We start from the raw sequence: 21,478 nt of genomic DNA, 5'->3' as shown, positions 1-21,478 counted from the left end.
ATAGGTAATATTAGTATGTTCAGCTTAAAACTCTTTCCAAAAATAATGATTCCCTTCTCTAAATTAGGTCTGACTTATAACAAGTAAGTCACTTGTTCCTTTCTAGATTTTCAGCTCTATCAATAAGAATTTATTTATTTAATTTTACCTTAAACATTAATTATCTTATAATCTTTAACAAAAAAATAATTAAATTCTGATTAGTTATCGACCGATACCGATATATACCGCTCGATATAAACATATCGGCCGATGTGTAAAAAAACAACCATAGCAGTTTAAAACATTTTATTTTTAAATTTAAAGTATAATTCAAACAACTTAATCTTAAGAAATTATGGTAGATATAATATAAAATAGAGGCATTTCATATGAATAATGTAGTTTAGGCACAGCATAAGGAAGACATGTAATTATTTAAGCTGTGGTTTAGGGAGTTTAGGCAAATTATCATGTAAAAATATTAGTGTCTCGGTTGTTTCTGGATTCAGCCAATTGCTTTTCGCCTATTTTACGGTTCCAGCTTCTGGAAACATTTGTTCACTTGCAACACTGCCAACTGGTGCAGATAAATATATAAGAGCTTGATTATATAATAATGGTAGAACTTTTCGTTTTTGTTGCCACCAAGAAATAGGATTCGCTTTTCTTTCAAGAAGAGGATGTTTTTTCTATTCTGCAATTTCAGCATTCACTTCTTCGCAAATGGATGCTCTAGAAGATGATTTTGTGTCACAAGATGTCGTTGGAATCACAGAACACAAATATATAGCTAAAAATTTGGGAAATGGAATAGCAATAGCACGACACGACTGGCGGGACTGGCCGACTGCGACGCGAAGTGCGATTCGATGAGTGTAACAGAAACGGAGTATTCGGAATTCGGACATTGAAAATGTATTATGACACAGATTTAACTAGCTTTGCTAGCTACGCGTAGCTAGTTAAATCTGTGCCTAAAGCCATTGTAGGATGTTCCAATATTTCCATTTTGTATGTGTTCAAAATTAATTCTATTGTTGCTTTATCAAAATGCCCTTTTTTTACTCTCTTTTTTGGAGGGCTTAAATTAATATTTCCAGATACTTCGTCTGCGGTATCCGTACTCGACATTTTATTATTGTTAATTATTTAACACCAACAACTAAATTTAACAATAACAACCAACGACATCAAACATAATAAAACAACAACGATCACAAAATAACAAATTAACTAAAAACGCCTTCAATAACAATCAATAAACACCTGATGCTATCAAAATAAACTGGGAAATGCAACCCGACTCTGTAAAAAAGCGACATCAAACGGCCCGGATATCACATGGGCCATCTGACCAATAGCAAGTGGAGCACGTGTTTTGACGCCGCTGATCACGCGAACGGTCTTGTTTGGGTGCTTGGCCGCTGCTCGATGAATGTAGTATAGTGACAGCTGACAAATTACGAAGCTATATAATAAGAATAATATATTTTTACTATATAAACCTTTAATAATTACAAACCCTTATAAAATCATCTATATTTTGATTCTTATAGATGGTTGTACCTATTAATGTGGAAACACTGTACATGGAAGGAAAGTAAAACTCGTAATAGTAAAAATAGAAAGAAAATAAGTATTTTTAACTGAATTTGTTGAGTAAATACAAGCAAAAATTTAAATGAACAACATGATTTTCATGGTATTAGGATTTATAAGATTCAAGATTATCAGAATGATAAAACAAATATTTGAAATTGCATGCATCTATTCCAAGTTGATTGAAACTTTGTCTGATTTTAGGTGAAGATTACTTTTTTTCATAAATTTTAACGAAATTCTTAAAGAAGTACCAGAAAAATCACAATTCTAACGCAACTATCTTAAATTCTTACCTACATATATGTAACTTTCTATTTTGTATTTTTGTAAACATAACATTTCAAAAACTTGAATTGTTTTGTTTCCCTACAGTCGGCACAACTAAAATTTGTCAGAGTGACCAACATCGATAAGACAAAATCACGCAAAATGGCGACCCCCTAGTAGTGGTCATTTAATTTTCATTGAAGAATTGGCAGTACAGGTATATTGATAAGTTCGTGATTCAATGCTCTAATGTTCTAAAAAAAAATAAAATCAATATAGAAAAACATAAAAAGAAAATATTTAAAGTGGATTTATTTATTTTAACAAATAATTTACAAGAAGAATTAAATTTATGAAGACTACGTTATACACATTAGTTTTCGACCATTTTATAAATAACCTAAATTAACATCACATATTGTAAAGTAATTCATAAAATAACTGCAGGTCAGGATGGAGGATCTTGACTAGGAGCTTTTTCACAAATATTAGGAAAAATATGACTAAAGTCATAGACGTCTATATCCGAATCTTCAGCTTTGTCATCTTGATTGTCCATATCTTCCAACAAAGAAAGTTTACGGATTTTTCGAACTTTTTTAGTCTTGCCTATGCAACCTTCTGCCACCTCTTCTTCTAGTTCTGCCAGTCGTTTCTTTTCGTCACCTAATAATCATAACGAATCACCGGATTATAATAAGAATAATAAAAGGCAAGACCTTACATTTAGTAATCTGTGGTTTCATCCAAAAGACTTGTCTTTCGTATATCACTTTCAATGACGGTATAGTTTTATATTCCTCATACAAACATTGATTTTCCAAAATCCTTTTAAGTGATATTATTTGTAAAGATTGCTGTCTAGACATGCAACATGTAAGGCGCATAGCCGATTGGGCGGCAGTAGATGACACCATTGGATACAGCTCTTTGCCTTTCAGATCCTTAAATGCTATACCTAATGGTGTTCTGTTCAAATAGAACTCCAATGTTCCATTGCACATATCTAAATAAACCCCAATAAGGCTGCCAATATTAAATTCACGGCCGTACATTCTTTGTAACTGACCATGGTAGATTCTGCCTTGGTATGAATAGCCCCAAGAGTCATTATCCATACCCAATATACTACAAAATCTGAATTGAGCCTTTTTAAGATCTACGTTTGATGTGCCCACTCCAATCATCTATAAAAGACAAAAGACAATTTCTTGTTACAAAAGAAAATTTTAATGATATAAATCAAAATGTTATTATATTTTAATTTATATTATATATACAGGATAAAGTATGTCTAAGAAAAATTTATAATAGTTTTCCTCCATATTTTTCAGCGGATCCAATAAGAAATAAAATAATCTTTATTGTATGCAACAAATAAATTACATCTATTCTATACATACAAAGGTGGAAAGTACCGTTAGGCGTATTTTAATAACCACCACAATAAATAATAAAAGGACAGTACAATTTTCTTAAAAATAAAAATTTGAACAAAAATGATTCAGAGAACCATACCAGAATCAAAATCTTTAATTTCTGCAGGTAGGTAGGCAATTGTAAATACAGGCAAAAATATATATGAAAGAACTTTTCAGAAATTCAATCTTATGCTGGGGGATTGCCAGTGTGCTTTTATAGCGAATATTTACGTTATGTGTATCTCCCCTTTGAATAAGGAATTCTGACAGATATTCTGGTTCAGGAAAATTAAGTAATATGTGTACAGTGCAGCTTATACCCAAAAATCTTCTTTGGGCCATATTAAGACTATAGACCTGCTTATATGCTCACTCACATGAACCCTCCGAGGCAAATTTATAGTAAATCTTATACAGGAATTTTGAATTTTCTGGATTTTATATTTATGTTGTTCAGTTAAAAAAGGACCATATACAATATTTAAGTATCCAGCAATACTAAGCCTTAAACTCTCTGTAAGGATTTTTTTTGTACCAGCAGGCAAAATATCCTTAAATTCATATAATGACTTTAATTTATAATATGACTGTTGACAGATCTTATTTACATGCGCATTAAATGACATCCGATTATCTATACAAAGGGCAAAGGCCCAGGTTTTTTACTTGATCTACCCATTCCAATTCAACACCCTTAATATTTAATTTACTTGGTGCTCCATTATTCAAGGTACTTTCAATTCTTGAGAACAGGATTGCCTGTGTTTTACCAGAATTTATAAAAAGTGAGTTTTTGTTAGCCCGATCAGAGGTCCTCTGTAAGTCAGCATTAATTAAATCCAAAGCTTCAGGCAGGCAACCAACCAATGATGGCAGATAAATTTGCAAATCATCTGCATACTTGTAATGCCTGCAGTAAATTATTTGATGAATTAAGTCAGCCACAAATATTATAAAGAGAAGTGGTCCCAACACCGACCCTTGCGGGACTCCCTGTGTTACATTTCTACACCCAGAAGTTACCACACCCTCATCATTAGTCAGCCTGTTTTGAAGGTAGCTTTTAAGCCACCCATTTGCCTGAATATTGTTTTGCCATTAAAAGTTCTATATTGAGAGTATCAAAGGCTTTTGTCATATCTATCAAGACAGAGGGACAACATTGTGCATTATCCAGAGATAGAGCAATATCTGTTGTTACTTTTAGAAGAGCTGTCGTACAGCTATAATTTGGTCTAAAGCCAGACTGAAATTTTGGGATAATGTTTCTGCTTAATAAATAATCCAGCAATTGAACTTTTACAATTTTTTCAATTAGTTTAGATAAAGTTGGCAAAATACTAATTGGTCTTAGTTCATTAATATTGGTTGGATTGTTCGCTTTAGGTACTGGAGTAACAAGGGCTTTTTTCCAGATGTCAGGGACACACCCAGAAGATAAAGAATTATTAATAATGTTCACTAGAGGTTTTAGGCAAATAGGAATGCAAGATTTTAACATTTTTATAGAGATCTCATCTGCCCCAATAGCATTACTTCTAATACTCTTTATGGTTTTATAAACTTCATTTTCAGAGACTAGTTTAAAATGATATGGCTCCCCATCGATGAGGAATTAAGAAATGTATCCAAATTATCTGGATCAATCTGTAATTGACGCACACTATCCAGAAAATGATTATTAACAAGTGTTGGCTCTGTTAGATTAGAAGGAATTTCTGCAGGTGCATTGTTATAGACTTTTCAATTAGAGATTGATTTTTTTTTCCAAAAGTCCTTAGTTTTATGTGGTCCTTGACACTTAATTTCATGAGAATAATATGCCTTTTTTTCTGCAATTATTGCCACATTTACACAATTCTTAAGATCGATGTAATACTTTCTACTACCATCAGTATTTAGATAAAGATATTTTTTAAAAGCTTTATGTTTTAACTCTCATTTTTTTAAAATTATATGTTAACCACAATGGTTTAGACCCTCTTTGTTTTAGTGGTTTTAACGGACAATAAACATCAAACAGGGACAGGATATTTTCATTGAATATTTGAATTTTTATATTTATATATCATTAGAATAGTATAGGTTATGCCAATCTACCTGTTGTAAACTTGCCCTAAACTCCTCAGAATATACCAGTCTTAGATCTCTACCTTTTATCACAAAATTGTTACTTATTTTCAATTTATCACATTTTAATATACAAAATACTGCTTCATGATCTGTTGAAACTGGATCACATGGCACAACACCATAACTTTTGACATTTTATGTTATTTAAAATTATGAGATCAATTAAAGTTTCATTGTTGGGTGTTATTCTGGTTGGTTCCTGAATTAGCTTAGTTAACTTTCTAAAATATCATTAGAAAACTTAAATTCTACAGATTTGTCATATAAAACGTTAACATTAAAATCTCCAGTACATACCAAAACATTACAATTACAAATAACCGCAGCAAAAAATCATATAGGCAATTGAGAGCAGAGTATGGCACAGAAGGTGGTCTGTAAACAACCCCTATTACTGTTAGTAATTGTTTATTATATTTAAAACATATTCAAAGTTGGTCAATTCCATTATTAAAATTGAGAGTATCAATCAGTGTTGACTTGAGCTTAAATTTAACATATAATGCAAGTCCACCTCCTCTACCATCTCTGTCTTTCCGGAAAAAATCAAAACCATTAATCAAATATATATTTGATAATAAATAACAATTTAACCAGGTTTCTGACAATGCAACAATGTCATAGTCAGATGTTTCAATGAAGTACCTGATGCCTGAAAATTTATTGCACATAGACCAGGGATTTATAAGACTCATTAGCTTCTAAAAGTGCGAATGACTTTAATTTCAAACAGCTGTCAACAAGAAACCTAACAAACACTTATTATTAATGATATTGAGCATGAAAATTCCAAGAATAAGAAAAATTGTTGGCTCCTTGTTGCACAGAAGAGACAAATGATGGCACTCCTAAGGTGTTGTAATATGTCTGTGTTGTTTTTAGAATTTTTCATAGTGTACATGTACCACAGAAAACTGTTAACCCATTAGTGCGTAGAGTCCCTTAAAAGGACAAGTTCCTTAAAGGTCCCTTAAAAGGACGCCATTGGTTTCAAGCACATGCGCACTTCTAATGTTTTCATAACCTCGTGTATTTGTCTAGACGTTCGCTATTTGTTGTAAAATCAGTTCATGTGCAGAAATCGGATCTGTAATCAAATATTCAAACAGATGCACATGCAGTGGTGGAAAAATGTATGAAAACTCTTAATAATACTTCTATTATTTAATACTGATTTATTTTTCTAGAACCTTTTAATTTTCAGTAAATTACAGACACCACTGACATATAAATTCTTGTGCTTAATTTGCTATCTTGCTCTTAAAGTCGTCGCAGGAGAGGTTGCATGCACACATTACTTATTTAATAGTGTTTTTGTTTTGCAAAAGAGAGCGATCCGACGTCTGTGTAATGCGAGTATGAGAGAGTCTTGCAAACAGCTATTTATCACTCATAAAATCCTAACCCTTCCTGCCTTATTTATATTGGAATCTGTTTGCCTCGTTCATAAGAAATTTAGAAATGTGAACGCAACTAATTAGAAAACGTGTTAAAAAACTCTTATTTGCAAAGGGCTATTATGAAATAACTGAATTTTTGTCAGATAGATTTTAGTCATTTTTACCTTTTTCTTGCAGGACTTTAGGTATATTTTTTATATTTTTTACACCATCATTTCGCCTAATTTATTTCTGTGATTCATTTTTTTTTACAGTTTTACATTTAATAAAATTGTATATTTCGGGAGTGAATAATAACTGTTTCTGTTATACATATTGATACTCTTGACATTATATTAGCTTTGTATGTTTTGTTCAGAGTCTTGGAGGAGTATTTCTGAAGAATGGGGATGTTGTTGGTTTTACCGGTATAGGGTATAGGTAAACCATATTCATGGAAGCAGAATGCCTTTAGGATGATGGACCATAGCATGCTAAATAACCTTTTTACATGTTTGTGTATATGTTTTTCTTTTTTACAGCTTTGTCAACAAATTTACTTTTATGACAATAAAGCATACCTATATTGATTGATTGATTGAATTATTTAACAAGGTATTGGGTTTATGTTTTCTTGGCGATAAGGACTTTCTGGTTGGACAAAATGGGAACCATTTTTATTCTGTGTTTAAAGTATTCAGTCTTAGTTCTTCAGTGCAAATATTTGTATAAAAAATTAATTTCTCATGCAAAACACCTTTATTTTGCATGTGATCTGTAAAAATTGTGGATTTACTTAAAATGAGTAGAATTTATTTAGAATGGTGGAAGTCGGAAAGACGTCGTAAAACTACTTCTCGAATAAATAAAACTATTTTAAGGATCTCACAACTGAAGCAATTTGGTGTTAATGTGACAAGTAGAACCATAAAAAGCTGTCTACATGATGGAGGTCTTTTTGGGAAAGTTGCTGTTAAAAAGCCACTTCTATCAAAGAAAAATAAGAAGACCTGAAAGAAGTTCGCCAGAGGTCATCTCTATTGGCATTGAATGCAAAAATGGAATTCTGCTCTATGGAGCAATGAAATCAAATTTTCTTTCTTTGAATCTGATGGCAGGTAGGGAGATCGGGGGGTACAAGATTAAAAGCAAAGTTCCAAATTCCAGCTGTGAAGCATAGAGACAGGAACATAATGGTTTATCTTTTTGAGTCACTTATGTACAATAGTATATTGTATACCTAGTAGGAAAAGCTTAACATTCCCGGGCGATCGTAAAAATTGCCAGTCGAGGCTCAAGCCGAGACTGGCAATACGGAGTCCGGGAATGTGGCTTTTCGTACGAGGTCTACATACTATTTTTCCGAAAATCGGGAATCATTAAAATTACGGTAAATTATTATTAATCATGTTAAAAATTTCAAATCAATGAAACATTGTTTCGTAACTACGGAAACGAAGTACATAATTTGAAATTGTCAAACTTGACGAGTGAAAAGTTTATTTGTGGCGTCTTTCCAAAGTATTGATTTTTAACGTTTTAAAAAGCCAAAGTAACGTGTAAAATGATGAGTGATGATGACTGTTCCATTTCTGGAACCCCCCCAGAACTCACGGAGGCAGTGAATGCTGCATCATTGGAATTGTTACCAGTAAAATCTAGAAATAAGTATAACTATGCATACAACCGCTTCATGGACTACCGTACGAATAAAAATGTAACTTCTTTCTCGGAAAATGTTGTAATGGCATACTTCTTGGAGCTTGGTTCCAAGATGAAATCTTCAACTTTATGGGCCAATTATTCAATGCTGAAGGCAACCCTTGCAATTAGACATGATGTGGATATATCTAAATATTCAAAACTTCGGGCATTCCTGAAACGGCAAGCACATGCCTATAAGCCAAAAAAATCCAAGATTTTAACTAAAGAAGAAATAAAGAAATTTATTCAGGAAGCTCCAGATAAGGAATATTTAATGATTAAGGTAACTTACAAAACTTCAGTTTATATTTGGATTCTTTACATGCTTATTTATTGTTGTAGGTAGCTGTAATATTTGGAATTTCCGGAGCTTGCAGAATGGACGAGCTGGTTAAAATGACTGTACAAGATATACAAGACCTACTATCTAAACTTTTAGTTACCATACCGGATTCAAAAACCAATACATCAAGATCATTTATAGTAAACGAAATGTACTTAAATCTATACCGCAAGTATGTCTCTTTAAGACCAAGAGACATGAATACCACTCGGTTTTTTTTTAAGTACCAAAATGAAAAAGGTTGTAGACAAGTAGTAGGAATTCACCAATTTAGAAACATGCCTAAAATAGTGGCCAGTTATTTGAATTTGCCAAACTCGAAAGAATATACCGGCCACTGTTTTCCTCGGTCTTCTGCCACAATGCTTGTTGATTCTGGTGGAGATATTACTAGTTTAAAGAGACTGGGTGGATGGAAATCAACAAACGTCGCTGAAGGATATATAGAAGAGTCTCTTACTAATAAGGAAGAAGTGGCAAATAAAATTTTCACAGCAGAAAAAAATCAAGAAAGTAAATCTAATATTTCTAATACTGCAGTAACGTCCAATATTAGTTATTGTCATACAAATAAAATTATTAGTTTGGAAAATATTCAACAAAATAATGCTATTAGTTCCCAAGTTCTTCCAGTTTTCAATACTTGTACTAATTGTCAAATAACAGTAAATATAACAAATAATAAGTAATAATTTTAAAATATAATGTTAACCTTGTTTGTTGTTGTGAAAGTTTTAAAAATAAAATTGTTTAGGAAAAAACCTGTTCGCATTTATGTTCTAAAGTTTACTGTATGGAAATAACATTTCCTTACAGTACAGAAATGAATATTTCCTTACTGTTATTTTCGATTGCCAAGCAACAATCAAGTTGGAGGAAATATTGACTTTTTCTTTCAAATATGTTGTCAAAAATGTTATTATTTCTTATCGATTTTCGGAAAAAATATTTTCTATGTATATATTTTATACAATAATATATAATTAATAGTATTTCTGGTGTTTGTGAGTAGAGTAAATAAATATATATCTTGTATATCTATTATTATTACGAGTATTAATGAAAAACATTATACCTACACAATCCGTTCCATACAGTTTGCTCAAAATTTTGATTTCCCAATAATAGTGATGGTTTTGTTTAAATGGCGTGGTACCTCTAACTGCTGCTGTACCACAGCTGTAAACAGGGTTAAAGAGAACATCTCTACCATGGTTTGATACTTGTATAGTTGCAGATCTTGGTTCATGCCATGTCCAGTCAAATACTGGTTTGTCCTCGCCACATTTGCATTGTATTTTTCCTTCAGAAATCTGGGAAAAAAATGGTTAGAGTATATTCAGGTAATAGACAAATAAATCAGATTTGAAGGAAAATATATATCTATCTTAGACATGAAGCTTTTTGGCCACAAAGACAGTTACTTATTTTATGTATCCTGCCGTGCTAAGACAAGAGGTCGTAAGTGACAAAATTTCGGATTTTAAGATTTTTGCATATTTGGGACCGGTATGATTATACTCATCAGTATACTAAGCCATAAATTTATTTATTTATTTATACTCTTACAAACACATTTGAAATTTAATTATATGTGGGAGTGCTTACTGGCTTGCAGAAAGAAAAAGGAAAACCAATAATAATGATGACACTAAACCTACACTAAAACTAATAACATTTAATAAAATACACCTACTTACATTTAAAAATCAAAAACAAAAAGAACAGATTAACAAGTAAATGATTAATCAGATAAGGATACAAAATCAGTCTTAATTTGGCGAATACTAATATTAAAGAGATCTATATCATATTTTTGTATATAATTATTACATTCTTGCATCATTCTATTAAATGGCGAACAACTTGAGGGTGAACACTGGAAAAGATTGTTATTTCTTATTCTCAAATTGATTTTAGGAACAGCAAATGATAGATGATTAATTATAGAACAGTTCTTATATGTTAAGTTGTTAGTTATGTAGTAAATAAATAAGACATCATTCATATTACGCCTAACACTCAATCGTACCATTTTAAATTCAATTAGCATACTATTATAGGAGATCATATAAGGATATGCATTATGTGTTCTTAAGTACAGGTATCTTAAAAATCTTTTTTGGACCCTTTCAATCATATTAATATGCACCATTGCTTTAGGTGCCCAGATAACTGAGGCATACTCCAAGATCGGTCTGACCAGTGAGTTGTACAGAATTATTATTGATTTTATTTCTTTAAAATGTTTTGTATTTCTTATTACTTTTCCTAGTTAACGACAAATTATCAGTCGTATGTTAAGTAGAAATGCCCAAAACAGTATAACAATTTTGTCATATCTGCCAAACATTGAGAAAATACTAAATCAAAATGTCATATTTAATGTATCCAAAAACAAAATTTACTATGTGTCACTTAAGACATATTAATTTAGCTTATTAAAAAATAATTTGAAAAATTTTAAAACTGAACTCTATACTCATTTCTTAACTATTTTATAAATTCTGAGCAAACATCTGTAAAGCAAATTTAACTAAAATATATGCAATCAGAGCACACCTTCATGAGTGCTGATGCCTTCCACCATCAGGTGGAGAAATCATTAAAACAAAAAGGAAAGGTTTTAGACTTTGAAGAATATAAGAATTGTGTACAATTTATTGTCGAACAGTGGCCGAAATAGCTGCCTAGAAATGAACCTCCATAATTTTCTGAGCGTAAGAGACTTTTCTTCCCGATTCAAACTAAATAAAACTGAACCAAAACCCTACCTTTCTAATATTTGTGAAGTAACTTTAGTCAGAGGGTGTAGGACATTATTGTATAAAACAAACTTCGAGAGTGCTTTAATTGAACTGGACTTTCTTACTGCCAAAGCACTAAAAGAAGGTGTTCCTGAGCCAGAAAGAAAAACTATTCCTAGAGGTATCATTAGCTAGAAAAAGTTAAAGAAAAGCTAGAAAACAAAATCTTATTCAGAAACTAACAGCAATGGGTATTTCAAAGGGCCGACTTCTGTTTTGGCAAAGTTTGCCTGAAAATCAGGCAGTTGGATGACTAAACTGTTTATTATTATAAGCTTAATTTTAATGTTATGGATTTATATATTTATTTTTGATTGACGTCATATTAATAAAGACAAACTAATAAATGTTTCTATTAGTTTATATTGTGATATTTTATGTCCCACTGAAAAATTACATTTTTCCTATTATCTTTAACCATGTTAACAATAGCTGTAATTGCATATTGTTGATCATTAATATTTTATAATAGTTTTTATTAACTCAAACTCAAACTCAAAAATGCTTTATTGTCAATATAAACATAGAAGTTGTAGACAAAGCCAATAGACTGTACATTAAATGAATAAAAACGAAAAACTAATTTAAAATAAAATAAAATTATATAAAACTTTGAAAAATACTTAAATGCTAATCATTAAAAAATTCACTTAAACTATAGTACGCTTTACTAGCAAGAAATATTTTCATCCTTATACGTAGGCTTTTTTCAGTCTTAAGTTGTCTTATTTCTAGTGGAAGTTTATTAAACAGCTTTCTACCTCCATATATGATAGAGCTACAGACAAGTTCAAAATGAGGAATGGGTAGCCTCAACAAATAATTTTGTCGCGTATTATAGTGGCTTCCTAAGTGGAGTTCCTGTTTATATTTTCTAAAAACTAAGCAAACTGTTTCCAAAATAAAGATACAACACAGGGTTAAAATATTATGACTTACAAAAACGGGCGACATAAGTCACGAGGCTTGGCCCCACATAGATATCTAATGGCCCTTTTCTGGAGTACAAACACTGAACTAAAAAGTGAATTTGAACATGAACCCCAAAAGCAAATTCCATATCAAAGGTGCGACTCGATAATCGCGAAGTATGCAGATCTGGCAATGGAGAAATTAAGACTGGTGGCAATAACCCTTAGGGCGTAGCAGCCTGATGAGACTTTTCTACATACATTGACAATATGGTCTTCAAATTTAAGGAACTTGTCTATGGAAAGACCCAAAAACTTACTGAACGGTGGCATGCTGATGGCTTCATTATTCAAACATATATCATTTGTATTACATTTAAAATTAAGGATATTTGTTTTGGAAACATTAAATGTCAAAAAATTTGCATCACACCAGTCGTTTATTTTTAACAAATCTGCACGTATATTGGCCTCCATTTGAGAAACATCAGAGTCGTGCCAGAGGATGGTGGTATCATCGGCAAACAATGTAAATTTGCCAGTTACCTGCAGTTGTGGCAAATCGTTCACATAAATGAGAAAAAGTAAAGGACCAAGTACTGATCCTTGCGGAACACCCACATTTATATTAAGTTCCTTAGAGATACCACCATTAAATTTGACAGCCTGGACACGATTTGATAAGTAGGAACGAAACCACTCAAGGGCAGTTCCTCTGAAACCATAGAGCTCCAGTTTCATCAGCAGCACTCTGTGACTCATGCAGTCAAATGCTTTGGACAAGTCACAGAATACCGCTGCTGCAGCTTCACCAACATTCAGTCGGTTGTACAGGTGCTCTAGAAAGCTAAAGATAGCATCATTTGTGCTCACAGACTCACGAAAGCCAAACTGCTGAAGACTCAATAGGCCAAACCTATTTAAAAATGAAACCATCCTCACCTTAACGAGCCGTTCCACTATCTTGGCTAAAGTAGGCAATAACGCTATAGGTCTAAAGTTAGAAGGACAGTCGCGATCGCCACCCTTGTAAAGAGGAACAATCATTGCTCTTTTTAAGCACTCTGGTAAAACTCCAGACATAAATGAAAAGTTAATTGACTCGGCCAAGACTTGCAAAGCAACAAGAGGTAAAGCAGAAAATATTTTAAGAGTATTTCCTAATGTAAAAAAGAGAGCGCATATTTTTCCCAGATACTCGTAAATCCTTAGTATACCAAGGTTTTCTATTTCGTTTCTTAATATTGGCAACAGGAAAAGCAGTGTTAAAATTGTTTAATACTATTTGATGAAAGCTATGCAGTGGGTTAACAGTAGTCAATACATTATTCCAACTTGACACATTGCAAAGCAAGGAGAATTTGCGGAAATTAGCTCTAGTATAAAGTCTATCGCGTGCAAACTTATTCTCATTAGCTGCACTATTAAGTTTTACTAATCCCACATATATATATTATATATATTAGGTTTTACATTATCATTATCAAGACAGTATGTCGTAACTTCACATAATATTTACCTATAATTATATATCACTAAGATAATATGTCGTATCGCAACAATCCAAAGTCAAAAAGTCACAACTGACAAAAAGATAGGTCAATATCAATTTAAAAAATCTGAATATTTACTTAAATTAATTTACTTAACTTAACTCAAAATGTCGTAACTTTCAAATTTTCAAATATCTCCACCAAGGTACCATATAAGATATCAAACGATTTATATCTCAAATCAGGGGAATTTTAATATTCCACTGAGTTAAAAAAATTATGAATTTAATGTAATTCATTAAGGATTCAAATTGTCATTGAAAAAAGGCAAATATATTCGAATTTAAAATTTATTACTTACGACCTCTTGTCTTAGCACGGCAGTATCATTTTTATGGTAAGAAAATTATTTTTATTGATATTTTGTAGAAGTACTATAACAGAACTAACATAATAGAATATTCTATTGTGTCAGTGTAGAGGATTTAAGTTCAATATAAGTAGATAGAATTGTTTTAAATGGTTGCACACTAATGCTAGTTTATAATGTGTATGAATTATTATTACCTGTTTCAAACATGTATCACTACAATAGGGGTTTTTAATTAAATCATTGGAAAAATAGAACATTATACTGAATTTTCTGATTGGCACGTGGTAAAGCGTATAACTTCTATTTATTAGAAAAACAAAAAGAATGAAGACGTATTTAAAGGACAAATTTTGAAAAGTTCTTATCTGTAATAATAAAATTTGTTTTGATTTTTTTGCTGATTTGATACTGTTGGCATTTGGCAATGCATTAACAATAATGACATTTCATATAATCAATGTAGCAAATAGGGAGAAGTTAAGCAAAACACTTATTTAGAGCAAGTCAGTTTAGTTAAGCAAAACACAATTTAGCCATAATATAAAATAAAGCCTAGTTATAGACTGTAAAACTAATATAGTTTTTAATTTACTATATAATTTTTTTAAGTCTTACAGATGTTTTAGTTATTATGTTTTGTAAATTTAGTTGGCGACACTGCACATAAAGGTCCACGTAAAATTTAGGTTATGCATATATGTATAAATTAATAATAATTGGTATTTATACATATATGAGGTTATGTTTCTATCTAATGTGTGTGAAACTAGCGTCCGATCGATATGCAATGGCCAAAGTCGAGAACGCAGCATACGTCATTATAGTCCGCGCTCCCTGTTATTTAATCGATATAAGGCCCGTGGCCCTTTACCAACACCACCGAAAGTAAGATTAATTTTTTTTAAAATTTTTTTTTAAGATTCTTTATTTCGGTGGTGTTGCCTTTACTGGGATTCTAAAAGTACGATTCGACACACGATTACTCGATATTACCGATTCTAAATAAAATTTTCAATCGTGAGTGTCTCGCGGATTGCCTAGTTTTTAACGATTTGTCGACGACACGCTTGGGTATATCGTATGCACCAGACGAAAGAAAGAAAGAAAGAACGAAAATGTGCTATATTACGTAAGAATAATCTTGTGTACAAGCATCCTACAAGCTAAAAAAACAAAACAAAAATACAATTTCAAAAATTGACAAAACAATGAACAAAATTAAACACAAGAAGACAAAACTTTTTGAACATACTTAACACTTACTTTACTTACTTAACTTTACATAACTAAATAAAACAATCAATTACTACTAAACCTATCATTAAAAAAGTCATCCAGGTTATAATATGCCTTAGCCAATAAAAGCGTCTTTAATTATCTTTTAAATTTCTTAACATCCGATATATGTCTAACACATAGAGGAACATGATTGTAAGTTTTTTACTCATGTAAATTAATGAGTTTTTGGTAAGGGAAGACGTAGGAATAGGTAGGGGAACATCATTTACACGACGAGTCAAATGGCCAGTGTCAGAGGGTAGTTTGGGAATTTTGTGAATAAGAGCAGCTGTTTCTAAGATAAAGAGTGAAAAAAGAGTTAGCACTTTTTCAGAAATGAAGAGGGGTTTGCAAGAATCTCTTAACTTGAAAACAGGTATCTAACTGCTTTTTTTGAATAACAAAGACAATGTTAAGTAGCCCCTTATTGGTTAAACCCCAAAAAGGCAAGCCATACCGAATATGAGATTCAATAAGTGAAAAGTACACTGAACGTGCAACCACCCCTCCCAGCTCTTGTTTTGCCATTCTTACTGCAAAACATCCAGAAGATAATTTCCCAGCTAAATGTAAAATATGATCTTCAAACCGAAGGCGACCATCAATGGTAATTCCAAGGAACTTGCAGCACTCTTTATTCTGCTTTAAGAGGGAATTTTCGTCAAACATCAGACCCTGAACATCGCACTTAAACCCCATAATAGATGTCTTTCTACATTAAACACGAGCCTGTTGGAAGCACACCACCCTGATAAAATCTGAAGGTCTTCAAGGATACAAGTCTTAATATAATCTGAATTTTTATGGCTCCATAGTATGGTGGTATCATCAGCAAACTGAAGCACCTTGCCCTGCAGTTTCAATGAACTCAAGTCATCCACATACAGTAAAAATAACAGTGGTCCCAACACTGAACCCTGGGGAACGCCGCATTTTAGGGATCTAGAAGCAGACAAACGCCAAGACACTGTAACCTTCTGAGTACGATTTGATAGATAGGACTCAAGCTATCGCAACGCTACGCCCCTAAAACCATATTTATCGAGCTTAGATAACAGTATTCCATGATCCACACAGTCAAATGCTTTAGATAGATCACAAAACACTGCCGCCGATGACTCTTCAGAATTCAAGGACACATAGACGCTCTCCAAAAAGCTAAAAACAGCATCATGAGTCCCTTTACCGGCTTGAAATCCAAACTGATTTGCAGACATAATGCCATTATGATGTAAAAAGGACAAAATTCTGCTTTTTGCAAGTTTTCAACTATCTTAGAGAGGGTAGACAAAATAGAAATGGGACGGAAATTACAAGGCTGATCCAAATCTCCACCCTTATGAAGAGGGATAACCACTGCCTCTTTTAAACATGAACGAAAAATGCCAATATGTAAAGAATTGTTTATGGCAGAAACTAAATCATTTAAGGCTGAATCAGGCAAAAAGAGTAACAACCTCGAAGATATCCCATCAGCTCCAGATGATTTATGGTTTTTTAGGCGTTTGATTTCATTTTTTACTTCGGTAAGATCGACAGGATGAAAGAAAAGCATTTTAGCAAGAATAGCTTCATGGTCGGAAATACCAGATGGGAGTACTGTGCATAAAACGTCATCAAAATTTGTACAGAAATAGTCAATTGTAGTTGCAGATGAAGAAGTTATTCGTGTGGGAGAAAGAACGTGCATTTTCAAGTCGTAAGAATTTAAAATACTTAAAAGAGAAGTACGTGGCAAGTTTTCATCTGTGTAGTTGATATTAAAGTCACCAGCCAATATAACCTTAGAGTGTAGGGACAACTGGGATAAAAGAGAATCAAGTTTGTCCAAAAACATAGCAATATCTTCTGTAGGTGGCCTATAAACACAAAGAATATATAAATTAAAACGCTTACAAAAAGAAAGAGAGAATTCAAAAACATTCTCTAACAGAAGATTATCATACTTATCAATATTACAAAAAATCGTTTCAATTGTTTGCCTAGCCAAGATCATAGTTCCTCCATGTATAGATTGTTGACGACAAAAATTTGATATAGGAACATAATCAGATATTAAAAAACATTCACTAGGCCTCAACCAGTGCTCAGTCAGAAGTACAATATCAGGAAAATTACATGTGTCCAGCAAAAGATGAAGCTCATCCATCTTGTTTCTTAGGGATTGTATATTAAGAATAAAGATACTTAAGCTTTTCGAAGAACTAATTTCAATCTTACTAGTAGAATATGAACATGAATGAGATTCAACCTTCGTGGACATGTCTATAAAAAAGAAGAATTCAATTCACGATCAGTAATCAGTTCAGACTCATTAATTTGATGATTCAAAGACAATTTATTCGATGAAATATTAATTTTAAAATATTTGAAAATATGTGCATGTAATAATGATGCCAAGTCTGAACCAAAGTTACTGGCGTGATTAGACTCTAAAATCCCATACAGATTAATATTATTTGAATGAAAAGTACGATAAAGGGCCTTATTACTATTATAGATAACATAACGATATAGCTTCTTCTTTATTTAAAAAGTGCCTAATGTGTCAGCATCCTTTTTTAAACGTATTTGTTGCATTGATTGTTTACCAATAATAGTCATACCAGGTTTTCATTAGTATATTAGCAAGAAGCTTTCTTAAAAACTAATAGATCTAATTCGACCCAATTTTCCACAACCTTCTGTTAATAATAGATGCGCAGGAAGTAGAGTTGCCATTGCATGGGCAGTTTTAGTATGTCAAGATTTTATGCCACAGATTGTTACTAAAAAAGCATTGAACAAGAATAAATTTGGAATTAGCGATACTACTGCAAGTCATTGGATTCATAAAATTACTGAAATTATTGACAATCACCTTGCTGACACACTCTCACCTTGAGATAAGAGACAAATTAATAAATTAACATTTATGGAGAGATCTAATTTCCCTGGCGTCGACGGACATTAGGGGGGGGATCCACTAAAATTTATCTTACTGATTTTAAGTCAGTTGTATTTTATTAAATCATATTTTAATTTTTAACTAAGATTCGACAAATTCCGGTAATGATGAATGTATAATAACCCTGCAAAGAAAATGAAAACTGTCGGCGCCTTGGTTGAGTCACTTCCTGAGAGAATTTCGGAAGGATCTGATGAAGGTACGGTAGTAAATATTTCTTAAATATTATTATTTTTGATTTGGTATAATTTCATTTTAGCCATATCCCAAAATAAAAACATCGAATCTGACTCAATTGGTAAAAACTCTGTCTCAGATGTCAGGGAAGATGATGATGCATCTGACCATAATTTAGTATTAAATAATGGCGGCTACAACAATGTATGGACGGAATGTTTGGGAAAGTTACAGTTCTATTGGATTTGTTTCCTCTGCTAAAAGAAGTCTCAAAAGGTGTTGAAAATACTGATGTTGTAGATCAATATTTAGTTGCATTAAATATCAAAGAAAAAGTGACGATGTTACAAGATGCGTGTAAGGATGTTATAGAAACATGCAATAATTCCATTTTAATAACCGAAGCAAATCGAAAAAACACAAAAATTGACGAAAAAAATGAGGAAAATAATATAGTTCCGCATGATCCTGGTTTAAGAGAATGGAATATAACTGATTCGCAAAGATCTTACTTAATAGAATTAGGTTCTCATCAACCAGTCTTATCAAAATTCCCTAGTGATGGAAAGAATAGGTTTATTTCACAGTGGTACAAACAGTTTCCATTTTTAGAATACAGCACCGTGAAAGGATGCGGCTTATTGTTTTGTATGTTATCTTTTTGCAGCGGGGATAGGAAGGGAGAAATCGGATTTGGCCTGGATCAGTACGGGTGTGAAAAATTGGGGAAAGATGAAAAGTTCAAAAGTTCATGCAGGTTCTATAAAAGAGGGTAAACTGCCTCAACATTTCAACTCCACTTCTCACAAAAGTGCTTTATATGATTATGGTAATTTTTTGGTAAAGTCTAAACATATTGATGTACTCATCGATAAAAATAAAAGAAACCTCTTAACAGAAGAAAACCGCATACTTTCACATAATACGATTATAGTAAAAATCTTATTTGATGTAGCGAGAACCCTTGCAAGGCAAGTTGTTGCATTTCGAGGAAATGAATCAGAAGATGAGACCTTCTATCAGGTTGTATGCCTTATTGCTCGTCATAACAGTATTATGCAGAAATGGTTAGAAAACCAACATTTTCGTTCCTATCATACTACGTATACAAGTTACCGATCTCAAAATGAATTTATTCAACTGTTAGGTGATGAGGTGAGAGCATAAATTGTCAAGTAGATCAACAAATCTAATTTTTTCACCATAATGGCAGATCATACCCCCGACTGTTCAAATAAAGACATTCTTTCTGTAGCCGTAAGAACGGTTGGCATCAACGGAATTCCAAAGGAAAGACTTCTTTCGATAAGCGAGGCAGATGACAAGACTGGAATTGGCATAGCCAATGAAATTTTAAATATTTTACAGAATTTAAAAATAGACACTTCGAAATTAGCATTCCAGTCCTATGACTTTGCGTCAGCGATGTCGGGTAAATTTAATGGATGCCAGCAGAAAATGTCTGAACTAGTAGGTCATAATATACCATACATACCCTGCCAAGCACATAGAGTAAACACTGCTGTTGAACACTCTTGCAAGGCAAGTCCACTAGTGTCAGATATGCTTAACATATTGGAAGAAATCTATGTGTTTTTTACATCTAGTGCAAAAAGATGCCAGATATTAAAATCAAAATTGGAGTGGATAACGCCCTTTTTTTAAAAAATCTTTCAAGAACTCTGTGGACAGCTAGAGCAGAAAGCTTACAAGCAATAAATAGATCATACGAAATTATTTTAGAAACTCTGGAAGACATATCTTCAAACGTCAAAGTTGATAATAAAACCAAAGGCAAAGCACATGGTCTCTATAAACGTATGCTATCTTTTGATTTTATCTCGTGTTTAATATTTTTAAAAAACAATATTTTACAAACTGAAAATAGTTACAGAATTGCTTCAATCGGAAAGGCTTAACGTCGTAGATGCTGTAGAATAAATTAAAAAAATTGCCAATATTCTCCAAAGAATCCGGAACAATGATAAAGAATTACGTGACCTGATTGACGCAGCGAAACAATTCGCATGTAAAGCGAACATTTCACCCGAAGATGATTTCAAAAAACATCATAGGCGGCGAATTATACCAAAAAAAATGGATGAAAACAATCAAAACACAACGTCTTTTGATACGTACGGATATTTAAAAAAAGAATTTATATGTGTTTTGGATGTTTTAATCACATTTTTACAAACAAATTTAAATGATGTCATAGGAAACCTTTGTCCAATATAATAAAACTATTTTCTTTGCCATTGTCTAATGAAAATCTTTCTAGGGAACACATAAATCTAGTTTTAGCAATGTATCCTTGCAACAAGCCAGACCCTTATGCACTGCAGTGCGAGCTCGAAATTTTTTTTTGAGTTATGCAGACAAAAAATGTAAGCTCTATGCATGACATTATGGAAGTGGCAGTACAACGGAAGGACTCATTAATATTAACCTTCCAGTTATATCAATTTATTTATACTGCTGGATTTTCAGTTTCAAAAAATGAACGTTCCAATAGTTCATTAAAATTTGTAAATAATGCTGTACGGACTCAAATGGGAAACGAACGGCTTAACTCTTTGATGGCCCTTAAATGCGAAAAAGATATTACAGACAATATCAATATATCTAAAATTATGTCAGCATGGTGCAAGCTCAAAAACC

At 32.3% G+C, this 21,478-nt stretch overlaps 2 protein-coding genes across 2 annotated transcripts; one reads left to right on the top strand and one right to left on the bottom strand.

Annotated features, from left to right (window-relative positions):
- Nucleotides 1–2,146: 2,146 nt before the first annotated feature.
- On the bottom strand, nucleotides 2,147–14,807 carry LOC126745519 (SPRY domain-containing SOCS box protein 3). Its single transcript, XM_050453398.1, has 4 exons — nucleotides 14,610–14,807; nucleotides 9,911–10,144; nucleotides 2,576–3,038; nucleotides 2,147–2,517 (listed from the first exon to the last, which is right to left on the bottom strand). The coding sequence occupies exons 1-4, from the start codon at nucleotides 14,670–14,672 to the stop codon at nucleotides 2,300–2,302; spliced, it is 978 nt and encodes a 325-aa protein (XP_050309355.1). The 5' UTR covers nucleotides 14,673–14,807; the 3' UTR covers nucleotides 2,147–2,299.
- LOC126745494 (uncharacterized) lies at nucleotides 8,185–9,546 on the top strand. Its single transcript, XM_050453367.1, has 2 exons — nucleotides 8,185–8,771; nucleotides 8,831–9,546. The coding sequence occupies exons 1-2, from the start codon at nucleotides 8,349–8,351 to the stop codon at nucleotides 9,518–9,520; spliced, it is 1,113 nt and encodes a 370-aa protein (XP_050309324.1). The 5' UTR covers nucleotides 8,185–8,348; the 3' UTR covers nucleotides 9,521–9,546.
- Nucleotides 14,808–21,478: the final 6,671 nt, after the last annotated feature.

The sequence above is a fragment of the Anthonomus grandis genome, chromosome 1 (assembly GCF_022605725.1).
Source record: "Anthonomus grandis grandis chromosome 1, icAntGran1.3, whole genome shotgun sequence".
NCBI classification, from domain to species: Eukaryota; Metazoa; Arthropoda; class Insecta; order Coleoptera; family Curculionidae; genus Anthonomus; species Anthonomus grandis.
This window is presented reverse-complemented; position numbering and strand designations above follow the sequence as displayed.